This window comes from Drosophila melanogaster, chromosome 2L, assembly GCF_000001215.4.
Source record: "Drosophila melanogaster chromosome 2L".
Classification (NCBI taxonomy): Eukaryota; Metazoa; Arthropoda; class Insecta; order Diptera; family Drosophilidae; genus Drosophila; species Drosophila melanogaster.
The window spans coordinates 2617494-2640869 of NT_033779.5; the positions used below are offsets into that span (position 1 = coordinate 2617494).

Sequence of the window (23376 nt, forward strand, 5' to 3'; positions counted from 1 at the left end):
GGAAACGACCCTTCACTTTTCCCTCGGTCAACAGATAAACGACAAACGAAGCGTCACTAAATTGAACCATAGATTTTGTTGGCACATAATTCATTCAACTATCCCCGAAACTAAACAAGCAAAAAGTTGAACTCGAGTCGGGCCATTTGACACGCTGTTCAATTTGTCTTAAAAATCAGTGCAGGACCCCCCCTGCCAAAATACTATAGAAACCCAACAAGGAGCGATCCAGACATATTGCTCACTTGTCACTTCAGTGAATGCGCTCCACTTCGCATGGGGGTCGGACTTGGAGGGGCTGGGATATCTCGAAGGTGGGGCCAATCCCTGCATTCCGGACTCCAGTCCAGAACAGACCTTTGCCAAAGCAGCCCAAACGTGTTCGGCATTGATAAATTTTCGGGGCGTGATGGCGAAGGGAAGGCAAATGACTTCCAGCGGTCACGCCATTAAGAATGCTAATGTGTCTATTCAATGCGAGTTTTATGCAAATGGCAAGGTTAAAAGCAAAATAAGAGCCGCGCTCGGGTAATGCGATAAAAAATTTGACACATCATCACTTTTCAATAAAATCAACAAATTTTATTTAAGTCACCCCCCCGAGGATGCGCCTCGCTGGACCCCGAAACTTTTTGCCCACTCGTCCTTTTCTTTGTGAGCTTTTCTCTCTGCTTTTTTTTCGCACAAAAGCGGTACCAGGAAGGATGTGGATTGGTGGGTGGCTGGGATGGCTGGGATGGCTGCTAAAATGGCAATGGCAGTGGCACTGCCACTGGGAGCTTATCCATTTTGGCCATACGGTTTTTGCCTCCGCGCCTTTCTTCTGGCTTTCCGCTTTTGTCCGACAACTGGCCATTGTGTGGGCCACGGAAATAGCCCATAGTTGGACTTCAGCCGGCGGTGGCGGGGCGCCTTTTCGGGATCAGACTCAACTCGAAAATACTTTGCATTTGGAAAATTTGAAATCCGGTTATGCTGCTAATTTCTCCCCACTGCTCTTTCTGATCCGGCTTACTGGGCCATTTCAGCATTCCGGCATTTCAGCCTCGATTACAACATCCAGCTGGGAGTTCTCAAAACGCTAACCCAAATGTCAATCACGTGATTGATGGCACTGACAATTGAGCCGCCAGCGAAACGGATTGGATTCAGCTGGCACTATACACTGCTTATATGCAGTCGGTTTGCTGGAAAACTTCCCTTCCCCTTCCCCTTCCACTTTCCACCATCTAGGTTTTCCACAGCCAAATGCGTTTTGCGCTGTCAACTCGAGCCGCAGTTGGTCAAATGTGGCAGTTCAATTACGCGATTAAATGCACAGAAGAAAATGTCCTAGGAACGGATCTTTTAATCCAATCAATTTGGTATCGGTTGTCACGAGCAGGCTTATGTGGTAGGTTATATAATTCTTATGATTATATTTTCTGCAGATTAGTTACAAGATAGTAATTATTTATGGCCATTAGGTGAATGGAACTCTACGAAGAGCTGTGCAAATGGAGTTAACACCTACTTCACGAGAGGGTGCCAAAAACATTTACGTTTATGTTCATTGCTAAATGGCCTTGGTTTTAATTGCCTCGTTGGCCTTCACTCAATTTGCCTCACCTTTCGTGTAAACATCGCGTGCAATTATTTTCCTTTTTCCGCTGCCCCGAAAAAATCGCGTTCAATTGAACAAAACGAAAAGCTTATCAAAAACATTAAGTCAGCGCTCAAAGTCGCGACAGCAAACAAACAATTAAGATTGCCAAACAGTTTTCCTTTATTGGGTATATATAAAAATATATTTTTTAAAACTGTTGCAATATGCCTACTTAAAACATTACTTTTTATGATACTATACACGTAATACTTTACTGCCAATTTAGTTACAAAGCCATCTGATTTTCCTTTCAATTTTAATCACGCTTTAGTCCAGATTTTCCCTATCTAGATCTGCCCCATTAAATATGGAACCTTTTTACACACCCAATCTGACATAAAAGTCGGCTTCATTAAAAGAAAGGATCTCTGTTTGGGCAAAAAAAAAAAATAAAATAAAAAAAGGGAAATAAAAAGAGAAATGTGACGGCAATTTAATTAAAAACTTATGAATGAGTGAACAAAAAAGTTTGCTCATCCTTAGACCTCAAGATGTTTTTATCGTTGTTGTTTGCACAAATGGAATCTCTCCCCCACACACACACACACACTCAGCACACACACACACACACTCTCGCAGTGAAAGTTTACGCTGTGTGAGTAGTGCTTTGTTGGTGTGTGTTTGTTTTGGACTGATGCAGATCAGCATACGAAGTCAGCTCGGCATCAAACTTTCCATAGCGTAAAAATATAATTGGAGAAATTTAAAAAGTTTTTGTTTTAGTTTCTGGCTTTTCCCGTCAAAGGACCTCTTTTCCAGCATCAAAGGCAGAGAATTTCTGCTGTGGAAATGGCCAATCATTCATTCACTTATTCAAATACTCTTTTCTTCATAAAACAGATTGGTAAAGTACACATTTGAATTCAGTTGTTTTGTTTACAAAATGCCTGGTAAACTTCAAGCGGAACGGAGTTTTTCGATTATATTCGCCGGCAAATCCAATTGGTAAATCAATTTCCGAGAGTTTTCGTATTTGGCCAGGGCTCAAGAATGCATTGTAAATGTGTTTACACAATATTGTCTCTTAGTCGCAATTTCACTTGGCACGTTCTCCGTCCGCATTTCTCAACGTTTACCTTCCAAGCCAGAAATCTAGAAATCCAACAATCCAGCAATCCAACAATCTAACAATCCCCCCGGACCATTGCCAATCCGTTGGTTTAGTTTGGTTTAGTTTAGTTCAGTTTCGTTTCGTTTCGGTTTGGCTTGCCCATTTCATTGTGTGCACTCGGGAAAAAGTGAATAAGAAAATTTGTTTGCCAACTTTCGGTGTAATTTGTAAACATCAAAGAGAATGGCAAAGAAAACATGTCGCCGGCTGAGTCAAAGGGATCAAGAGTTGCTTTGCGAATTCGTGCGGAAATCTTCTACGTGTGCGGCATGCCAAGGCCCGGAATATATGCTCCATGGTGGAGAGGGGTAGCGGGGTAGCGGAGTGCCCCGGGGCCAGGATTTTCCGGGGTCACCACCCACTCCATCGCCCAGCCCTTATCGAAACTGATCCCGCAGGGGGAGTGGGTTCAAGGTGAACTGGCCTGGCCTGGCGTGGAAACCATCCTGCATGCAGGTTACATCGTCAGTCAGCATAGATAATACATTGAGAAAAAAAATAGTTGAACATCAAATGAAAATATTACAAAAATCAAGTAATTTTGTGTTTTTACTGCAGAGTTGTTCTGGTATATTGAATGAATTATGGAATTTCTATACCATTGATATGCCATAAGTAGACGAGGCTCTATCGATTTTCCAGCTTGCTGGTCAAACTCGAAATGTTCGTGCTAATGAAGCGTCCAGTCCCAAAGTCGAGAAGACCAGAAGTCCGTGGCGCAGCCGTTCAGCTCACCAAAGTTATGATAACAAAGAACTAATTAAGAAACATGACGTCCTTATGACAGGCCCAGCTTCCGCAGGGCCACACTTCCAGCCCTCCTCCCTCCATTTCAGCCAGCTTTTGGCCGCATCTCTGCCGCGTTGATGGTCTGATGTACTAATTAAGTTTTGAACGTGACGAGAAATTGCAAGTAGCAATTTCGTTGTTTGATTTTTCGCAGCAAATTTCTCTGGCCCCGATTCTTTTGCCCGGTTATTTCATCTGAATAATTAGCTGCAAAGTGGGCAAGTCTCTGGCGGCGAAGGCTTGATGAGCTCCACGTCCGGCTGTGGGCGTGTGGTTTTTCCGGGCGGAGTTGCAAATTAGAATTAATTTCCATGACGCTTCGACAGCTTCACGCATAAACAGATAAGTTCGCGGAGGAAAATAACTATCGTTGGGGGTTAAACAATTACATTTTAGTATAACTTACGTAAACTGAACTGTTAAATTGGTAGGGGCATCACAAAATTCACAAGGAGATAGACGTCGTTTTAAATCTACCATGGATGCGCATAAAAGTATGCTACGTTTTTGAATTTTGGAATTCTATCCAATTTCATATTGCTGTGAAGAAGTTGTTCTCTGCCGATATTACTATTTAACCAGTTTGTGAATATACTATTTTCTTGGTATGAATACAATCCAACTCATGAGCTGAATATGGCTTATGTATAATCCTTTTCCGCGATGTCGGACATTTCCTTTCTTCTTTCTTTTTTTCAGATCGTTTCTTTCTGGGGTTTCATTTCGCAGCATTGAAAATGTTATTGCAACGGAAGCGGAACGCTTTCCTTGCGGCTCGGCATCCTTTAATATGAGTTTTCCACGTTTCCACGCCTTTGTCTCCGAGTCTTTTGTGAGTGGGAATGGCGAAAAAGCGATGATAAAAATTACCGTTGCGGGGATTAAGAAGTTTCGCTATTATCATTCAAATTATAATTACTCGCAATTGTTTTTGTAATGTTCATTACCATTTAGCGCCTTCAGAAGCTGCCTGCCAGCGCTTTTCGCCGCAGACATTTTCATAATTATTTTTTAAATTGCCATTTTCCAGTGTTTTCCGCTGGCTTGGGGCAAGGATTTGCGGCAAGTGCGATAGCATGTGTTAATTAGTTTCGAGATCTTCCGCAAGGGCCATAATCCTTCTTAATTTTCCCATAGCAATATATAGTTGACCTTCTGCAGATCGCAGAGACTTGGCGAGAGTTTGATGTGACTTCGCCAAGTGTTAAACTTGTGTCGCTTTCTTTGTTTTTCCGACAACAAATTGCCGGCAAACACGCAAGTGTATCTTCCTAGTGAAATTAATTTTTCATAGACACGAAGCTCTCTGTTCAGTCCGTCGGTTTCGAGGTGGTGGAGTTGTCTGCTTCAATTTATCTGATGATAGTTTAATTAAATAATTTCCACTCAGTGTCAGTCGCACAAAGCGAAAGTTCAATATGACAATGCAAATGTAAATATAAACCGCTCATGCTCCTGCTGCTTTTTTTTTATTCGCATCGCAAATCTTTATCGGTCTCTGGCAAATTTATGATTTATTTCGGTTTTTTTGCAGTTCAACGCCCACAATTAGTTCCACTCAAATAAATCAAAAGAAATTTTGTGTAAATATTTACACAGCCAGCAAATATTGCACTTGCATTTACAGTCATATATTTTTATGAACTGTGCATTAAGCCACAATGAATTCTCTTTTTGGTTTTTTTTTTCTGGTCTGCCATAATGCATTGTTTATTTCTATTTGAACATATATGCAGAATTGCGCACCCGCCTGAGAGGAAAATTAAAGCCAAGGGTTTGAAAATGCCTTTCTGTTGAGATATTTAGATGGCACATATGTATGTACATATTAGGCGGCCTTAAGCAAATGACATCGCAAAGTAATTAAGTAGTAGTCTTGTTCAAAAGCAAGCACACATTGTCCTGCCCAGATGCACATTTGTGCTCTGTGTGTTTAATTACGTCAGGCATTCGGCTGCAATTGCCATTAATTTGAGTTTACAAAAGCCTATTTGTGATTTGTCAAAATTGAATTTGCTCCTTATCAAGATTTGATTGATGGCCAAACGTTGGACGTGCCCTGCTCCCAACTTGTGACCGTCCACAGCTTCTGCATCCTTCAGCTGCAGTCGGCTCTTCCACTGAAGCAGTCCCGGATCGGCGACTTGGTACTCGGTATTGAGTACTCCATACCCGGTAGTTCGTACTTGGTACTTGCGAGTGCTGAACAACTTTTCCCAACAGCACAGCACTTTGTTCCAGACATTTGATTGAGAGCTCTGCGAAATGCAAATGCAATGCGGATGTCATTCAAGGAGTGGCGAGATGTTGTGCGGGGCTGCCTCCCAGGGAACAAGTCACTCAATGCCATCGCCCCGAAAACCACCCACAGCACTTCACACATCAGCACATCAGATTGCATTCGATTGCAAGTTGATTGCGGCACTGCTGCATGCGGATGCGAATGCGGATGTGAATAGAGTGGCGATTGCGGAGGTAGAATCTAACGCTTTTCGTGCGCTTTAAAAGTGCAACGGCCATTACTCCACGGGCTCTAAAATGTTTCAAATATAAAATAAATTTCGGTTTTTTATGCACATATATTCGGAACGGGTGTTAGATTTTACAGGGTCGAGGTGGGGTTTTTCATTCATATGCAACTGCATACCTTTTTTTGCTAATATAAATTTCACAAATATTGCCATTCGCTTTGCGTTACAATGCAAATACAACGTATCCGTTGCTGGTGTTTTTGCATAAAGGTAGTAAGCAACATTTTGTTATATTTTGGTATATAGTGAATTATGATCTTCGTAAAAATACTTACTTAAAATATGTAATTGCTTCACTCTATATGGAGAGGTGTGAGTTTCTAATTTAATATTTTTTATAAGATTTTAAACATCTTTGGGATATACTCAATTTCTAACTTTAAGATACAGCCTTATTTATTTTGTATAGATTCAATATCTAACTCGGTATCAACAAGTCCATAGTCCATAGTCAACTTTAATCCATTGCAGTTGTTGTTTTGGCCGGGCAAATCTCAAATGGAGTCACATTTTCAATGGCTGCTGCAAAACTTTTGTCAACTTGTGGGCGGCCAGGGGCGGTGGGCCAGGCACGGGGCGGGGCCGGGTTCGGGTCCGGAAAAAATGGCAGCCGGAAGTTGAAGTGCTGTTGGGAATTGCAAAAATTTGCTGCCTGCCATTGTCATTTTTGTTTTGCGCCGCGGCTGCGATGGCGGCGCATTCGTGCGTTTTATTCCCGGCCAAAACCCGTGAATTCAAAGCCGTCGGCGCAAAATCGAACAACCAAACCCAATCCCATAACAGCAGAAACAGCAAAAGCAACAGCAAAACTACCAGCAACTGGGGACTTTTCCAGCCATTGAAATTTCGCAGCTATTGTCAGATTTTGGTGTTGCCTGTCATGCAAATCCCCGGCACAACGTGAGCAGCCCATCAAAATTATGTTTGGTTTGACTCTTAAATGCGAGAATCTGCCTGTGGGGCACCTGCGTGAAATATATTTAAGGATCGAATGCAGCTTAGTTTCCCGTAAGTCCCTCGTTCGATTTGCAAATATTGTGGAGCAAATGTGCACCCAAAAACCCGCCCGATGTCCACTTAATGCCATTAATGGACTTTTAAGTGCCGGCCAACAGTGCTCTCTGACTCGCTGCCGAAGTGTTCCTTCCTTTGATTCTGGCGTGCATCTGGCCACGCCCCTGCCGAGAAGCGCGGCCAGCGGGTGGGCGGCTGTCCTGTGGTTCGAGGTGCTGATCCCGATGATGCCGTTGCTGCTGCGACATTTAGCCCATAATCCTTTCGCTCGATGCTCCAGCACGTGCGAACTTTTCGTCACTCGCCTTGTTTCACTTGGTTGGCAAACTAGCAAAGTTTTCGCCCCAAATAGTGTATTTAAATTGAATGATTGCTTAAGCGAACTCAATTATTGGGAAATGGTTTGGATGGTTAAAATACGATATTACACATAAAAATTGATTATTCTAAATATTACATTTAAATACTTACAAAATAGCCGTGTCTATTCTGTGAGACGCTCATTGAAGCCGACACAGAAATCGATACGCCAGCCAGTAAATGTATATACACAATAAGGACCCTCGACTTCTGCACGTCCTTCTAATCCCCAGAACACAATGACTCGATGTCCAGATTAGACGCATCCAATGGAGCGTAACAAGTGGTTGTTCTCTTGAGGGTTTTGCATTTCAATATGCTTAGCATTAATGGACCTGAAGTTCAGCAACCGCATGAAGTAGAAGCACGGTGACTTGGGCTCTTCTGAATCTAAATCCATGTTTCCCAGGCACGGCCGCCTGCTGGCCAGGAATTTGTTTTATTTATGATCCTGGCGGGTGAATCCCTGGCCATATGGCCAGCTCATGGCCCATCCCCACCACTGCCACAAGATATTTAAAATCAAATTTGTTTAATTTACATGCATAAACGCGTCAAATTTGCTTTAGAATTGTGTAGCAGGCCGGACAAGAGCAGCGGATGCGGATGCGGATGGATGTGGATGGATGAGGATGTGGATGTGGATGTGGCTGTGGATGTGGGTTCCAGCTGGGGGAGCTTGTGTGCTCAAAGGCAACAACTGTTTCCGTTAATATAAAATGCAAATTTTGAACAATTTTTAGCATCGCCCCCAAATCGGTCGGTGCCCCATGTCCACCGCCCGGAATGCCACATCCTTTGGTCCTGCGGTCACTTCGGTTGCGAGCGGCACAAGATATGAGTTTGTAATAACCAAATCGGTTGGTTGGTCGGTTTGGCCAAATGCAATGAGTAGTGAAGGGCTGTTGGAAATGATGGCCCGAATACGCCGGATGTTGTTCATATCCCCTCTGTAAACGCACGGAAATACGTAGCCAGCCAAAAATGGAAATTTCAGCCAGCAAATGATGTTGGAAAAACAATTTCATGATGTTTTGATTTCAGCCACCATATGTGCGTAAACACGCACCCAACAGATAAGATCGTCCTGGTCGTATTATCCTTTCCCCGATTCGATTGACAGTTGTAATTTAAGGCAGGCCGTGAACAATTTACAGACACATCCTTCTGGGCAAGGACTCGAAGGACAGCCGTTCCATTTCATTTCCATACGAATCACCCGGCGGCGCTTGACTTCGATTTTTGCCATATTTTTGCAGTCATTTATTTACATTTTCTCGCCCTCTGTGGGCATTTATTTATTTAGTGCTTATCTTTGAGGCGCATAAATGAATATCCAATCGACTCGCTTCGCCTCGAATGACGAGCCACCACACAAATTCCTCGAAAGGGAGGGGATTGCTGTCCATTTCAATGCGGTTGTAGCCTGTTTGTCCTGGCCCAGGGCATAGTTGTCAATTGTTGTCAATTGATGGCTTCGACCCCTGGAAATGGAAGTCAACCAGGACTCTTTGATCGATTAAGTTGGGCAAGGATAAGAGACACATTTAATCATCAGTGCAGAATGTTGTTTATATTATCAAATACTTTTCAGCACCTTCTTTAAATACTTATAATATTAAAGAGGTATTTATGCAGATGTATCCTTACCTTAGGGAACGAAATAAAAGTGAAGCATCTCTGAGCGATGGCTCGACCCTTCGGCCATTGTCCGACTGTTGGCCAAAAAACCCACTTTTGGCCAACTGCGTCTTTTCTTTGCACTCGTTCGAGGGGAAAGCGATACCCTCTGCTTCTCGTTTTCAAATCCGATTAGCATCATTTAGTTGGGCCACTGTTGTTGCCACTGTCGAAGGGTCTATTATTTCCATTAGATTGATTTCCCTCGAAGAGCTCCCATTAGAGTGTCCCAAATGGTTAGCATCTTACAATCGGGCTTAAGGTGAACTGACATGGAGAACCAGACCTTTCTGTGAATTCTTTATTCCATTTATTCCTTCGTATTAACTACTAGGCATGTTTGCGATCCACTTTGCATTTGAGGGACCATATCAAATACCCCAAATGTATTCAAGATTTTAAAGGACATCCTCAGGATCCATACAGAAGAGCAGTGGAGTCCTATGTTTAATTGTCTTTCAATTGCCTAAATCTTTGAAACGGAACCGAAATGGACAGACAGACAGGCAGACAAATGCGACCTGGAAAAGTGCCACCTCCTCGACTGAGTGACTTCAATTACCCCACACACTTTCGGATGGCAGATGGCAAAGTGTTTCACTCGCCAAACAAGTTCCAGATTGCATCTTTATCTCGGCCCGTACATATTCTTGCAGGCAATAAAAGTTTCTGGGCAATAAATCTGCAAGTTTCTGGAGCGAGACCTCGAACTGAGTGGAGGAAAAACATCTGCAGTCGGCGATGCACACAAATTGCCAAAGAGTTGGCCCGGGGAACAGGTGGCCCGGGATTGGACGGGATTTTATGTCTTGCAGGTCACTGAGTCACTTGGCCTCCATTTCTTTGGGGGGTGGCTACCGGGCGGTCTTATCAATAGGGTTTTTGATATTTGCGTTGATAAGGACGAAGCCCATGAGGATGGGAACCCCCCACCCCCCACCATCCCACCAACCCATTTTTCGGCTGACGAAAGTGTTGACGCATACAAATTGTGCATTAGCGCAAAAACTCGCAGCTTTCGGCGCATTAAGCTGCAAATGCATTGCCCTCGGGTTCACGGGTTTCGGAGGTTCCCCGGTTTCGGGGCTCCCGGGCACCGGGGGCTCCCACTCCGGCTCTCTTTTTCCCGGACTAACGCGACAGCTAGTGGCGAAAATCTGCGAGCATCCGCATTTGCATAAATGCAATTTAAAATCTGAATTATTCATGAGCCCCGCCATTTGGCCATTTGTCTGAATGACCACTTGTGGCTTGCTTTTCCCAAATGCACCACCATCATGGCCCGATCCCGGCGCACAACCCGATGCCGAATCCAAATCCGAATCCGAAAGCGATGCCCGTCCGGCCAGCCAACCGGGCGTATACGTATTTATTTTTTTATTGGCACTGGGGTCGACGCCGCCTGCATGTGACAACTTAATGGCTTCCGTTATTTGAAAGCAAAAGCATCGAAACTGCTGATGTCAAATTGTCGATGAGAATTAACTCTTCCGTCTGTGTACATTTCATATTAGCAGCTGCACATTTGATTTGCCCAGTCTCCTCCCGCAGGACCGAATGTTTACTCTGGATTTAGAAATTACATCGTGTGTGTGCTCAGTTTATTGCGCAAACACACTCGCCGGATGTCCAATGTCCATTACTTGAAGGCGGTTGAATCAATCTATGTATTTGCCAACGCTTTCGTTAATTACTCACTTTGAAGTGGTAAATGCACTTAGGGCTCCGTTTGCATTTATTGTAAAACTACAACTACAAATCACTGCAATTAGTTGAGTACATTGCTCATGGCTAATATACAAGTTACAATCATCGTTAATCAAACTCTAAATTTCATTTGGAAATTACTTATCAAAATCAGATGGAAGGAAGTACCAAACGATACTGTTGCGACTCACACCTCGAGTCTTATTTTGAAAGTTTTCCTTTGAAGTCGTCTAGGCTTTGTCAAAAACTTAACCGCACTTTGCAAATTGCCTGATAATGAAAAAATAAATATGAGGAAAAACGGCCGGGAAACCCTATAGCAAGAAACCAAAGGCAGTAACAATGCCAAAGTTTTCCACTCTGCCGCACAAAATGTGTGGCCGTCCTGCTTCCTTATTTTCCCAGTACTTCCCTCCTTTCATGTTAACAATATTATAAAACTTTGGCGATTTTCTTGGGCCTCGCTTGCAGGTGTAAAAACTTTGGCCCCGCGGCGCGGGACCGGGAATTGTGTTTCACTTTTCAATTACGAAATGTACTACAGCTAGCTGACCCTTATTGGCCCCGATAAGTCCGGAATTAGTTGGTATCAGCCTACGATTGCATCCCATCCGCCATGGAATACGATGACACGGGTTCCAGGGAATTGGGAACGGGGATGGGAATCACAACAGAGTGAAATTGTTTTGGATGCCGGCCAACGAGCCAGCCGTCTGCTGCGAGATAATTTCCTGTCATTATTTTGTGGTCTTCCGCAGTCGAACGTAAAAATTGCGACTCAAAGGTTTATATCCAGCACGGCGGACAAACAAGCGAGCAGGACAGATTGAGCCTCCGTAGTCCGTTGTCCATAGTCCGCTGTCCGCAGTCCGTAGTCCAGAGTCCGTAGTCTGCTGTCTGGCAGTTGGAAAAATTGACTGCATTGCCAACGGGTCAACAAATAAATTGGTTGGCCGGGCTGCCATGTTGATTTTGAGGTCATCGCTGATATTGCGGATGCGAATCGTTTTTGATTGCAACTGGCCAACTGGAGTCCCGAGATGATGACGCAGTAACCGCACCGCCATGGCCATGGCCACTCCATTCCATCGGACGGACAGACCATGGACTACGAACTTGGGAGTCCAGACTCCCGAACCCCGAACCCCGATCCCCGGACTCCAAACTCGAAACTCGCAACTCGCAACTCCGAATTGCCCGACTCCGGGCTGAAAGCTGTTCCGGCTCTACGGTGTATTAATTGTGGTTGCCACTGGTGAGAATTTCCATTTGCCATTTTAAGTGCGGCTTGACGTTGTTTTCATTCCCGTTAAGGCCATAAAAAGTCCGTGCGTCAAATATTTATTACAAATGGCCATATACGCACACACACACAACGACGCACAGCCATCCATTCGTTCGCAGGATGAAAGACAGTTGGGTTTTTTTTGGCCACCACACCTGCAGAATGTTAAATAAATCAACTTACTGCCACTCACTGCATTCTGGCCGACTGCGGAATACACGTATTTTAACATAAAACGAAGATCGAACTATATAGCAAACTAAAATGACATTTAACTTCAAATGTCTAATTTACTAGGCGAAACTCTTTTTTCTGGCAAAAAGTCCTTCGCAAAGCAATCATTTCAAAAGGACTTAAGGGAACACTTAAATTAGCCATCATCTTCTTAAGTCTTATGCTATACCAAATACATGATGACACTTTAAAACGCAGTGTAGCCTTAATGTGACATAAGCCATAACCCTAACACCCATACAGTTGCAGACTGAGAGCAAGTCCTCTCTTTTTTCGACTAACTCACTCCGAAAAAAGAGTGGACACAACCGGCTTTCGAATGTGTGCGTGTGAGTTTTGGTGAATATTTCACGAATTGAGCTGACATGCAAATGTGGCATTTCTGTTTTTGAAGTTGACAGGCCTCGAAAATTGCAGCGTACATCTAGATTGAGGCATTGACATGGGCACGAAGTTTCCCCCGTCATCGGGGGCGTGTGTCCTTGTGTGTGTGTGTGAGTGTCAGTCGACTTATTGTTGCACGGATCCTGCCGCAATTGTCAGTGCCATCAGTCAAGGATGTCTGACAGCCACTTGAACGAGAACGCGGATCGTCAGCGAATAGAAATGCCACATAGACCCCAATGACTTCGTATATTTTGAAACACATTTTGTAGGATTTTTAAGATTTTCACTTCATTACCATCAAGCAAAAAGGATGGCAAAAAGGATACATTAGGATAAAATGAATTTTCTTGGAAATCCAATCTATCTGTTCTTTGATTCGTAGACTCGCGACTTTCTCGCCGTTTTGATTTACTTTTGATTCTTAAAATTTCATAGTAAACAGTAAATGGCCAGATTTTAACTTTCCGTGTGGAGCAAGAAAACAATTTCAGACTTTGGCTGTCACACAAATTTTGCCACTTAATGCGCTAATAACTCAGCTGGCCGCACCCGAAAAGGCAAGAGCCCAAGAAATGGTAAAAGTTTTATTGAAAGCGCCACACAATTTGTTTGTATATTTAAATTATCATACAATTTCCCAAAGTTTCGCCCGAAATGAGCGCTGACCCGACTCCAGCCAAGAACCCTCCTTCCCCCCCACACACCAAAACCCCCCCCCCCCTTCCTCACCCAGTCATTATGGCCCCCATTTGGCTTTTGGACTCGTTTTTCGGGTTCTTTTGGCCGCCTTGGCATTTTGACTTGCGCCATTTGGTGTGGGTTGAATGGCTTGGGTGGTCCTGCAGTCTCGTGGCCGAATTACATTTGTGTAATTTTGCGGAAAAACTTTTTTATTTGCTAATTTCGTTAAATTAGAAGCGAAAATGAAAGAGAATTGCAAATGGCATTATAATATGCGCAGCGAACGAATTTTTGAGAGGCACGTCGACGACTTCGCTGGCGGCCAAAATAATTACACATGTAATTTGAAATTCTTTTTAGTGTCCTGCCAATGGGGAAAACTTTGCAGAAATTCCTTAATTACCCAAAAGTGAGGCTGTTTCCTTGGACATTTTCACTTCTCCGCAGAGGAGCGTGCACTCAGTTATGGATATATTCACCACAAAAATTCTCAATTTGAATAAATGTTACTGAATAAATAGCGCATTGCGAGTTCTGAGTGCCCGTTGATGGCAGATGGGTTTTCGGGGCAGCTGACGTGCGGCTTTTATTCTCGTGAAAGGTGTTAATTGAGTGGCTTCATTTGTCCGCCGGAAATGCCCATCAATTAGGGTAATCACGCAACAAAGTCACAAAATGCCACGCCCCTACCCCCGAGGGAAAACGAGACGAGGACGCGGACGAGGACGAGACTGTCTCGTCGTTCGCCCGGTTTCTGGCTTCCAGAACGCCGGCTTGGATCGTCTGAAAAACTGCGTGACTGACATGCCATGCCGCGCCACGACACCAAGTCGACATCCACGCTCACATCTATGTGCTGCCCGGTTCCAGGTTCGGATGCGGATCCAATGTCCACTGGCCCGTATCCGGGGCTTGGCCACCGCCTTTGTGTTTGGCTTTGTTTGCCGGCACAAAAGGCAGAAAGCGCTCTTAATTGGGCGGCTAACTGAAAGTGGCTGCGTCTTTGCCCATTCACATGTCAATCAAGGCAGCACCAGGACACATCCCCGTCCACATCCACATCCACATCAACATCCATTCCTGAACCCGGTCAGCCATTAGGGGTATCAATTTCAAAAAGAATCGAGCCCGTTCCAGGGTCGGATTGGGGATGGTGATGGACATGGTGCTCGGAAAACGGGGGTCCCAGGACGCCTCCTGCTGGCACAATCAATTTATTACACACCGCTGCTGACAAGTTCTACGAATCCTGGCAACATAAGGGAAAAGTAGAACCCTCCAATTTACATCTTCTATTCCGGCACACACACTCGGGCACTCACAAAAAAAAAAAGAAATACTTTAAACCATTGTTGCAAATTTGCCATAGGTTGTATAAGAGAAATGTTAAATATTTTTAATATGTTTCCTAATCACTATAACTGATTTGCAGTATGGAATAATTTTATAGTTGTGCAATAGGTTTTAACAAGCCAATTGTTGGGCTGCGTAAATTTCATAGTAAAATCCTTGTAAACAAGTCCTTTGCACATAATGATCCCATCAACTCGTTTCTCCCTGTGCACAATGCAAATATTGTAGAGCATAAAATGGGCATTGACGAACGTGCTGCAACATCAAATGATGAGATTATCGTAAACTCGAGCAGGACCATAAAGCAGGCCTAGAGAACAGGACAAGACTGGAGGAGCAGCTGTGGATGGAGGTGGAGGTCAGGGGCCTCTTGTGGCCGTAAAAGCGCTTAATAGTCCATTAAAGGGATTAAGAGGGGCACCAGCACCCGGCGACTCCAAGGAGAGCAGAAGCCGTAAGAACAAATTTCCGAATCTGTCCATGTCAATGGATGGGCGACGTTAAAAATCAAACAGACGGGTCGTATGCGTATTATTGAAAACTTGCTGGAAAAGCGGCGGTGGGAAGAGCGGAACAATTCTTTATTGCTGCCCATTTGGCCGGGCTTAATATGAGCAAATTAAACTAAGCTCGGCAAATTGCGTTTCGGTCACGTTCCGAGGCCAACGGAAAAATGGCTCCATTTCCATTTTCCGTGGCATTTTCTCCAGCACATTCCATTCCAGAATAAACACATGCATAGAACGACGGCCCCCGCTGAAAATAATGCAATAAAAGCGGCGTAAAAATAAAAACCAAAACAATGCGAAAAGGAAAGGAAAGCAAACAGTATCAGTATCTTGGCGATGGAAAAGTGGGAAAATGGCACAACGCGCAAGAAATCATAAATGTAATTGAGAATTTTATGGGGGTGCCAGTTGCCACCCTCCCCTTGCATGTTGTGCAAATAAAAGTTGAAATTGTCGCGTAGAAATTCTAAGAATAAAGCGGCGAATTTTCCACAAAGCCAAAAAAAAAAAAAAATAGGGCGGAAGAGGGCGATCCAGCAATTTCCACCACCCACCCACTCGCACACACTCACTTACACTTACACACACGCACATGCATGACGTTGACGCTTTTCAATTTAAACTTTTGTGGGGGGGGGGGGGGCGTGACTCTTCAGTGGGTGGTGGGTGGAAAAGCGAGGCACAAAGGGCGCCTATTCGGTTTATTGCCAGCAATCAATTAAAACGGCAAAGTCATTTGTGACAAAAACATTCACAGAAAATTTGACTTTTTGCGCCGGGAGAAAATTCTGCCTATGGCACGCAAAATCGATGGGCGCACTTTACACACATGCATACATGTTATTGTAATATTTCAATGTCACGTCCTTGGGGATGAGGGGCGGCAGTGGGGGGTACTGCCAAAAAAAACTGAGTAAGTCCTTCCATGAAATTGAATGGGAAAAGCGGCGGAGAACAGAGAGTGACTTTCCATTCCAGGAAAATGCCAGCAAAAGAGGAAAGTCTTATGGCGAAAAAACAAAAAATCTATAAAATGTTAGATTTCAATAAATGCTTTAATTAAGATGTATTAATATTATTGAGTACTTTTGATTTGAATTTAAGCTGAAACCGTTTGCAAATCGCCTAAATTCAGTAATCATGACATTTTCTGTGACTTCTTATTTAAACTTTTCGCTTTCAATGCGTGTTTGTTGTTGCTGATTTGAATAAAATAATTATATTTAGCTATCAATTTCACTGCTTACAGCTAGACAAATCCAATCAATATTTTTTTTTTTGTTCAACGAAATGTGTACGCTTTTCACAGGTTTACTGATTAAACCCACCCATATTCAATTGATGCTTAGTAAGTTATAATCAATATAGAGCGTGGCGGCATATTTGCAGATTTAAATATCGAAACAAATCGCACTGGTTCCCCCAAAACATCGCAATTTCTCTAATCAGCTTAGATGAAAACAAGCGGAAAACGCTTTTCCAGGGGGCGGGGCGAAAAGGAAAAGCGGCCTGGGCAATTTCTCCGCCCAAAAGTCGACACGACTTAGTTCGATTGCAATTAACTAAATACACGGAAACCCGAAGCGGTTTTGGCACGGCCTAATGAATATGCATTCCATTCATTAAATCAACATTAATTTATGTAATGTATTGTTTCAGTATCATTGTTTTTTGCCCCCAATTCTTTCTTGCGCACAAATTCTAATGAACAGCCCATACATGCGTGCCACAATAATTGATATTGATGGTTGTAATCTTATTTAATCCCTAATTACAATCGCATTCAATGGAATCGAGCAGGTCGTCGGCTGGGGGCCCAATATGTGTACAAGCATCCACTCTGCGCAGAACAAATATCATACATAAATTATTTTTACACAGACAAGACATATTCAGTGTGCATAAGCCGCCCTCTGAATTGCTAAAAACATGCAAATACTTGTGGGCACACCTCCCTGCCTTCGCCCGAACGAATGGAAATAATTTCCTAATTAGTTTGATTAGTCGAAGTAGTCGCGAAAATGCCTCCATGCCGCCGCCGACTTGCCACATGGCTCAGATCCATTAATTAGCCCCGCCCACTTGGCCCCAAAGCATCGGCTTAATTGGACAAACATCGCGGGGATAGCCGGTTAAAGCCATACCACCGCAAGTCCTGGTTTTATACAAACAATAATTTGCTTGATTAAGAATCAATCATAATTCGATTGCCAAACATTAAAATTTGAACGAAAGTGTTGCACATGGGTGATTCGCAATCGCAGCTAATTAACATCTATGCTCTAATTAAAAGTCAGTTGTCATCTATGCTGGCTTTTTATTTAATTAAGTTATTGATTGCAAAGCGTGAACAGCACTAATCATCACTGTTCGTGATTTATTATTTTGGCAAAGGGTTTTAATTAGTTTGCTGCATTAAATAATGATTGGATATGGTAAATTTGATTGCCGCGCCATTTAAACTAGTTAGTCACCTTAAATCGTTATCAAAAACAAAACCTTTGCTGGTGGGAAATTCACTTAATGGACTTCTAATCCACACACACACAACCCGATAAAATGCAATATGCATAGGGCAACCTTTTCGATTTAACTTAGCTATTTGCTTAAGTGCCGCGCCACAAGGATTTCCGCTTGTCAGCAGAAAATCGAGAGAAATAAAGAACTAAAGAGCTCGCAGCCTTTCGCCCCCTGATTTTCCCTATTCCCCAATCAGTTTCCAAAACCTGCGCTCCACACTGATGCACATAAATGCAACAAATCCGCGGAATAATATGGATGTGGCAGTCACGGGGATTTTTCCGACCGGCCAACGGGGATTTACCGGGTTTCGCCCATTGTCACATGAGCGGCGATGTCAGTTGTTGATTAAATAAAAGAGTCCCCTAAAAAGTGGAAAATACATATATATACAATACGTACAGCATATAGTGGGAGCAGAGCTGGGCTCTAATAAAAACTAAGCTGAAAAAGTTAACATTTCTCATCGATTCCCTGGGCGGTCGGAAAAGTTGGGGGCTGGAAAATGTGGAAAGTGCAGCGAATAAATAATGCAGGCCGAAATGTCAAACAACGTTGTGCCAGGATGATTTCTGCGGAAGTCCTTGCGATGTCTATGTCTCTGCGAGCACTGTGAACTTTGCAGCATGAATAAGTCAGCTCAGCCATTGTCTGGCCGCCGGGAAAGCCGGAAAAACCCCCCTGGAAAACCCCCTGGAATATACCACCACCCCCTCACCATGTCAGCCATGTCCTTGCAGCGTCTTCAGGACTCGTCGCCTTTGTTAAAAAGTTGTTGACGTTGATGCTCTCTACGTGTAAAAAGGTGAACAACATTTGTAGACTACTCCGATCCAACTCCAACTCGGAATCCTGACAATTGAAGTGGCATTTCGCACTCCGGCGTCATCTGTCTGCCAAGTGCCTTTTGGAGTTCGCTCACGTCACAATTATTTGCAGCAACTTGAAATTCATACCCAAGTCCCCGATCCCACCAACACTCCGTCCCCAGCACTCTCCGAATTAATACATCAAACAGCCATCCCCATTCCCCCCCTTTAGACCGCAACAAAGCAAAACAAGTAATTTCCATTGAGGGTGGTAGCCTGGATGGATTTGCTGTGTGGTGCGAACATCCCCTGCGGAGCTGCGGAAAATAAGCTGGACTGGCCCTTTTCGGGTTGAAGTTCCATTGTGTTTCATTACTGGATGCCAGTTTATTAAAAAATTTGTGAACTTAATGTCCAGCTGGAAGAGATGGCGATGCACGCTCCAGGAATTTAATAAAAACGTCAGAACCGAGAGCCCGGGGCAAGAAATCACAACCCTCTAAACTTGCAGCTAGGGGTGGAATGAAAACGTAACGCGCCACTTGGCCACTTGCAGCACACGCTTTTTAATTACTACATATACTCTACATAAAAATATATGAATATAGACAAAAAGTTTGACCATAAATCAATAAATTATTCATAAATTTGTTCTAATGCGACTTTAGAACTAATTATAATAAGCGAATGAAATTGAGTTAGTAAAAACAAAACCAATTGTAAATACTTTTTTATGAAAATGTATAGTGCATATTTGTATTGTTTGATTTACATTTAGTCAGGGGTAGAAAAACATAGCTTTGTATTATATTATTAAAAAGGGTTTGAAAGCTTTGAATGCCACAAAAGTGAAGTCGGACATCCAGAATTTTTGTCATCTCTATCTATAATTGTTTGCCTACCCCTTGCGGCAGTTTCCCTGTTCTGGTGGAGGTTTTTCTTTCCCATCTTTTCGTTGTTACCACAGAACTTGCCACTCTGTTTTGGGGTGGTGCAACCCAGGGGGTGGCTTCCTTTTTCCGCCCTCCATCACCCCCAGTGATTCCCCCCTTGCACCGAACTTGCTTGTTTGCAACTGTTGCTTCTGCTGTCTGCCCCTTGTTTGCTTTGCTGCGTGGCAATGTCCTTTGTTTTTCCAATGTGTCGCATCATTAATTTCGCACAGATATTTGCCTGCATCCTGGCATCGACTCTCTTCGTCGTGCCAACGAATCACGCCTTTGTATTTGGCCGCTGTTGTTGCCATAAATTTCGATAATGTGTCAATTTATGAATGGCCAAGCCCATCCGAAGTTATCCATTCACCCGGCCAACAGGATTTGCAGCTGTCAGCGTCTATTGATTGTTTTATTGATGGGCCCAGATTGACTTGGCCAGCGTTTTTTATGGCCTGCCAAGTGAATAGCCAGACGGGCAAGATAAACAGCCGCAATATATGGGTGAGTAAGTTGTTTTGACTGACAGACGGCGGGCAAGTTGAAGATGTTTCATTTAGATATCACTCGAAATGAAGTCAAGAAATATATATTTATTGGACTGCGAACGAGCATATAAAATATCATATTTATATCCTTGTTTATTCTAAACTTTCCCAATTATTTACCTATCAGGAGGATGTACGCACATAGGAGCTCATTTGGTGGAAAGCGAACTACAAAGACAGCGCATCCTGTGCCATCCTGGTTCGAGTTAAGCCAGCAGTTCGCGTAATTAGTTGGCAAAATGCTGGAGCACTTGGAAATGTACGTAAATTGTTTAATTGTTGTGCCAAAGGAACTGAATAATTTGCTCAATTTTCGTTCATTACTCGCACTGTCTTGTCTCGTCCTTGCAACTGGCTCTATTCCAATCCATTATCCTTCATCCTGGCTTTGCCCGGCATTTCGCATCATCATCAGCACCAGCGTCCTTGGTCGCATCTCATCTCATCTCTCGGCGTCATAAAAGGCACTTCATTTGCATAAATGAATTCTGTAAATTTTGAGTAGCACTTGACGCTGCCAAAGAGATCACAACCGACCGGTTGAGGAAGGCAGTGGCCGTAGCAGTGGCGGCGTACTACTAGGAATTCCCATCTGCGAAGGCTTATCCACAAACCGCAATTCAATGCGTAGGCCAAACAAATTGATATGAATGGCCTCGTTTCGCCAGGACGAAGCCAAAGTCCTCGACTCGAGTTGACTCGACTTTCGAGTGCAATGCATCGGGCCCGTCGGTGCTTTCTATTTAATTAACATGCAAACTCCTCGAGCGTATGCGTATTCAATGTTGCCATTCAAGAGCTCACTTCATTCGCTTCTTCATTCGCATTTTTATGTGCCTTTCTCTCCTCTCAATCGGGGAAATGGTGGGTGGTGAATGGTAGATGAATACTACCCACCCACGCTCGCAAAAAGCCAGCTCGATTTTTTCGGTACGATCCCAGAACTGAGAAATCAGATGTGATTTAACGAAAAATCAACAGGACTTTTAAAGCAAGTGCAGAATGAAACAAAAAAAAACTCTCGATAATTTAAGGACTTCCATTATTTCTCATCAATTGCACCAGGGTGTGTAATTATTTATTTCAAATTTCCCACATACGTACATACATATATATTTAGCTACACATATTCTTTTGCTGCAGGGATATTCAACTTTTATCATTATGATGCGCAAACGGTAGTAACTTTTTCGCACGGTTGTAGCCCGCAAAGCAAATTAGTTACAGTTCGCGCTGCTAAGCGATTTAGTTTGTTGATTAAACTTTTCGCATAAACGCCAGGACCCCGCCTGAGGGTCGAGCGAAAAAGCCAGTGAAAACCCAGGCCAACTCTTGAATTAATGTAGCAATTTGGGAATTATGCGTATTATTACGCATGCGACGTGGGGAACGAACTTTAATTTGGCCAAGTTTTAACTACATATATCACATAACTGAATTAGGGCCCAAATAAGCATTAGCAATTATCTAATATGATGTAACGATTCATAAACTGATACTTTTTAGTAGGCAAATCAATATTAATAAGGCTGAGCAGTCACTTCCAAACTTATCACATATGCAAATGCCGTATGTAAACAAAACACAACAACGCACTCACCTGCTGGAAAAGTTTATTCTCCATTCATTTTGAAAAGTGCAATTTGGAAATTACATTTGAATAATTGAAACAACAAATGTTTGGCAGTAGAAATTTTGACATTTTAGAGACTAACGAGGTCGCTCAATTTGATGAGACAAAGCCGGATGAATAATTCATGCAAAAAATAAACTAACTGAGCCCCCAGCCTCTTCACTCAGACCACTCAGTCACATGTAAGAGCACTTGTTTTTCGGCAGATCTGGGATCCCGAGACATATGTACGTTTAATATAGCACCCAGGAGCAGGACGCAGGACGATGGAGTCAGGCGCACACAATGCCCTGGCATTTTGCTCGCCAGCTGTGGGTAATTTGTAAACGTCAGAAGGCAAACATCGAGTCCTGCCGGCTATTCCCAACTTCAGCTCCAGCTCCTGTTTCTGTTCCTGTTCCGAAGCCAGCCTGCCATGTCAGAGATCAGGGCCAACGCCACACGTCCTGAATGAATTCGCACGTGTCCGGAATGAAAGAAGTTGCCGGGCGACTGTTTCATTTTAAATACAATTTATTGTGCATGTCGGCTAGATGAAACTAAACTGAGCCACATCCCGAGCCGGGCATAATCCGCATTTGCTTCTCTGGCATTTAATATTTAATGCTGCCCCGAAATGTGGCAAAAATGCGATTAATAAAATAGGCCACAGAACATGTGTCATACTCGTACATGTCGCATGTATGCGTGTCACTCGCTGAAAACTATTTCCATTTCCAATGCCACCTCCGATTCCCATCCCGATTCCTGGCTGTGGTAGGCTCCTCCAGGACTCCTGGCAGGACTCACGTCTTCGTACGTGTTCGATTCCAATATGGCGCTGTATTTTCCATATTTACCCGGCATAAATTCTTAATAATCCGCTCGAAAAGCTGCCACAATTGATAAGTGAAAAGCCAAAGAGCCAACATAAGTGGCACACTGGCATGTGGCATGTGTGGAAAATGTGTATGTTCTTCTTCAAAAACTAATGCAAAATACAACCAATCTGAAGGATTCATTTTTAAATTAAATCCTCTTCAGAGAATAATATATAATTTAATTGTCAAATACTGTTGTGTCACTGCGGATTTTAATTTTCTAACAACAAATGGCCTTTTCAGTTACGAAGTGATTTATAAATAAAACTGTTGATTTTCTGGCGAAAAATTTAGTTATGCAATAAATGAGTTGCTCGGCATTCAACATTCAATTAAGCAAAATATGCTTCACAAAACTCGAATCCTTAAATTCATAATGACGCCATTCCCGGACCTGAGCTCATTTCACGTTTGAAATATTTAATTTATTTTAATTGCGAGTCAACTCTTTTGATTTCTGCACTGCCATTATGAGGCAGTTGTTATTTTCGCATTTCTCTCTTTTTTTTTTTTTTTTTTTGTTGAAGAACGCCAAGAAAGCGTTTCTCGAGGAGCTGCGACAAGTGGCAATTATGTGCTCACCCGGCCACCGAGTAGAGCACTCAAATTGCTGGCAAGGCAGGGCCAAAATGCATTTAATTTCTTAAAGGAGCGCGTAATTAGTTTGCCTTGGTGACGGGCAGGTCCTCGTCCTCCACAACGCAAACATAAGCAGGTGCACCGCGGCTGCTCCTATGGAACAGCTCCTTTGGAACACTTCCAGGAGTGCCCACTAATGTGTTTCT

At 43.3% G+C, this 23376-nt stretch overlaps 1 protein-coding gene and 3 long non-coding RNA genes across 4 annotated transcripts; 2 read left to right on the forward strand and 2 right to left on the reverse strand.

Annotated features, from left to right (window-relative positions):
- The first annotated feature begins 2693 nt into the window (after nucleotides 1-2693).
- CG43403 (uncharacterized protein) lies at nucleotides 2694-3289 on the forward strand. The gene has a single exon (NM_001258920.1). It carries the CDS (start codon nucleotides 2940-2942, stop codon nucleotides 3066-3068), a length of 129 nt encoding a protein of 42 aa, NP_001245849.1. The 5' UTR covers nucleotides 2694-2939; the 3' UTR covers nucleotides 3069-3289.
- Nucleotides 3290-7962: 4673 nt separating this feature from the next.
- On the reverse strand, nucleotides 7963-10493 carry lncRNA:TS11 (long noncoding RNA: testis-specific 11). The gene has a single exon (NR_124036.2). It is a non-coding gene; the product is annotated as a long noncoding RNA: testis-specific 11 (long non-coding RNA).
- Nucleotides 10494-20175: 9682 nt separating this feature from the next.
- Nucleotides 20176-21047, reverse strand: lncRNA:CR46328 (long non-coding RNA:CR46328). The gene has a single exon (NR_156779.1). It is a non-coding gene; the product is annotated as a long non-coding RNA:CR46328 (long non-coding RNA).
- A 644-nt stretch (nucleotides 21048-21691) lies between these two features.
- On the forward strand, nucleotides 21692-22588 carry lncRNA:TS4 (long noncoding RNA: testis-specific 4). Its single transcript, NR_156778.1, has one exon. It is a non-coding gene; the product is annotated as a long noncoding RNA: testis-specific 4 (long non-coding RNA).
- The last annotated feature ends 788 nt before the right edge of the window (nucleotides 22589-23376 follow it).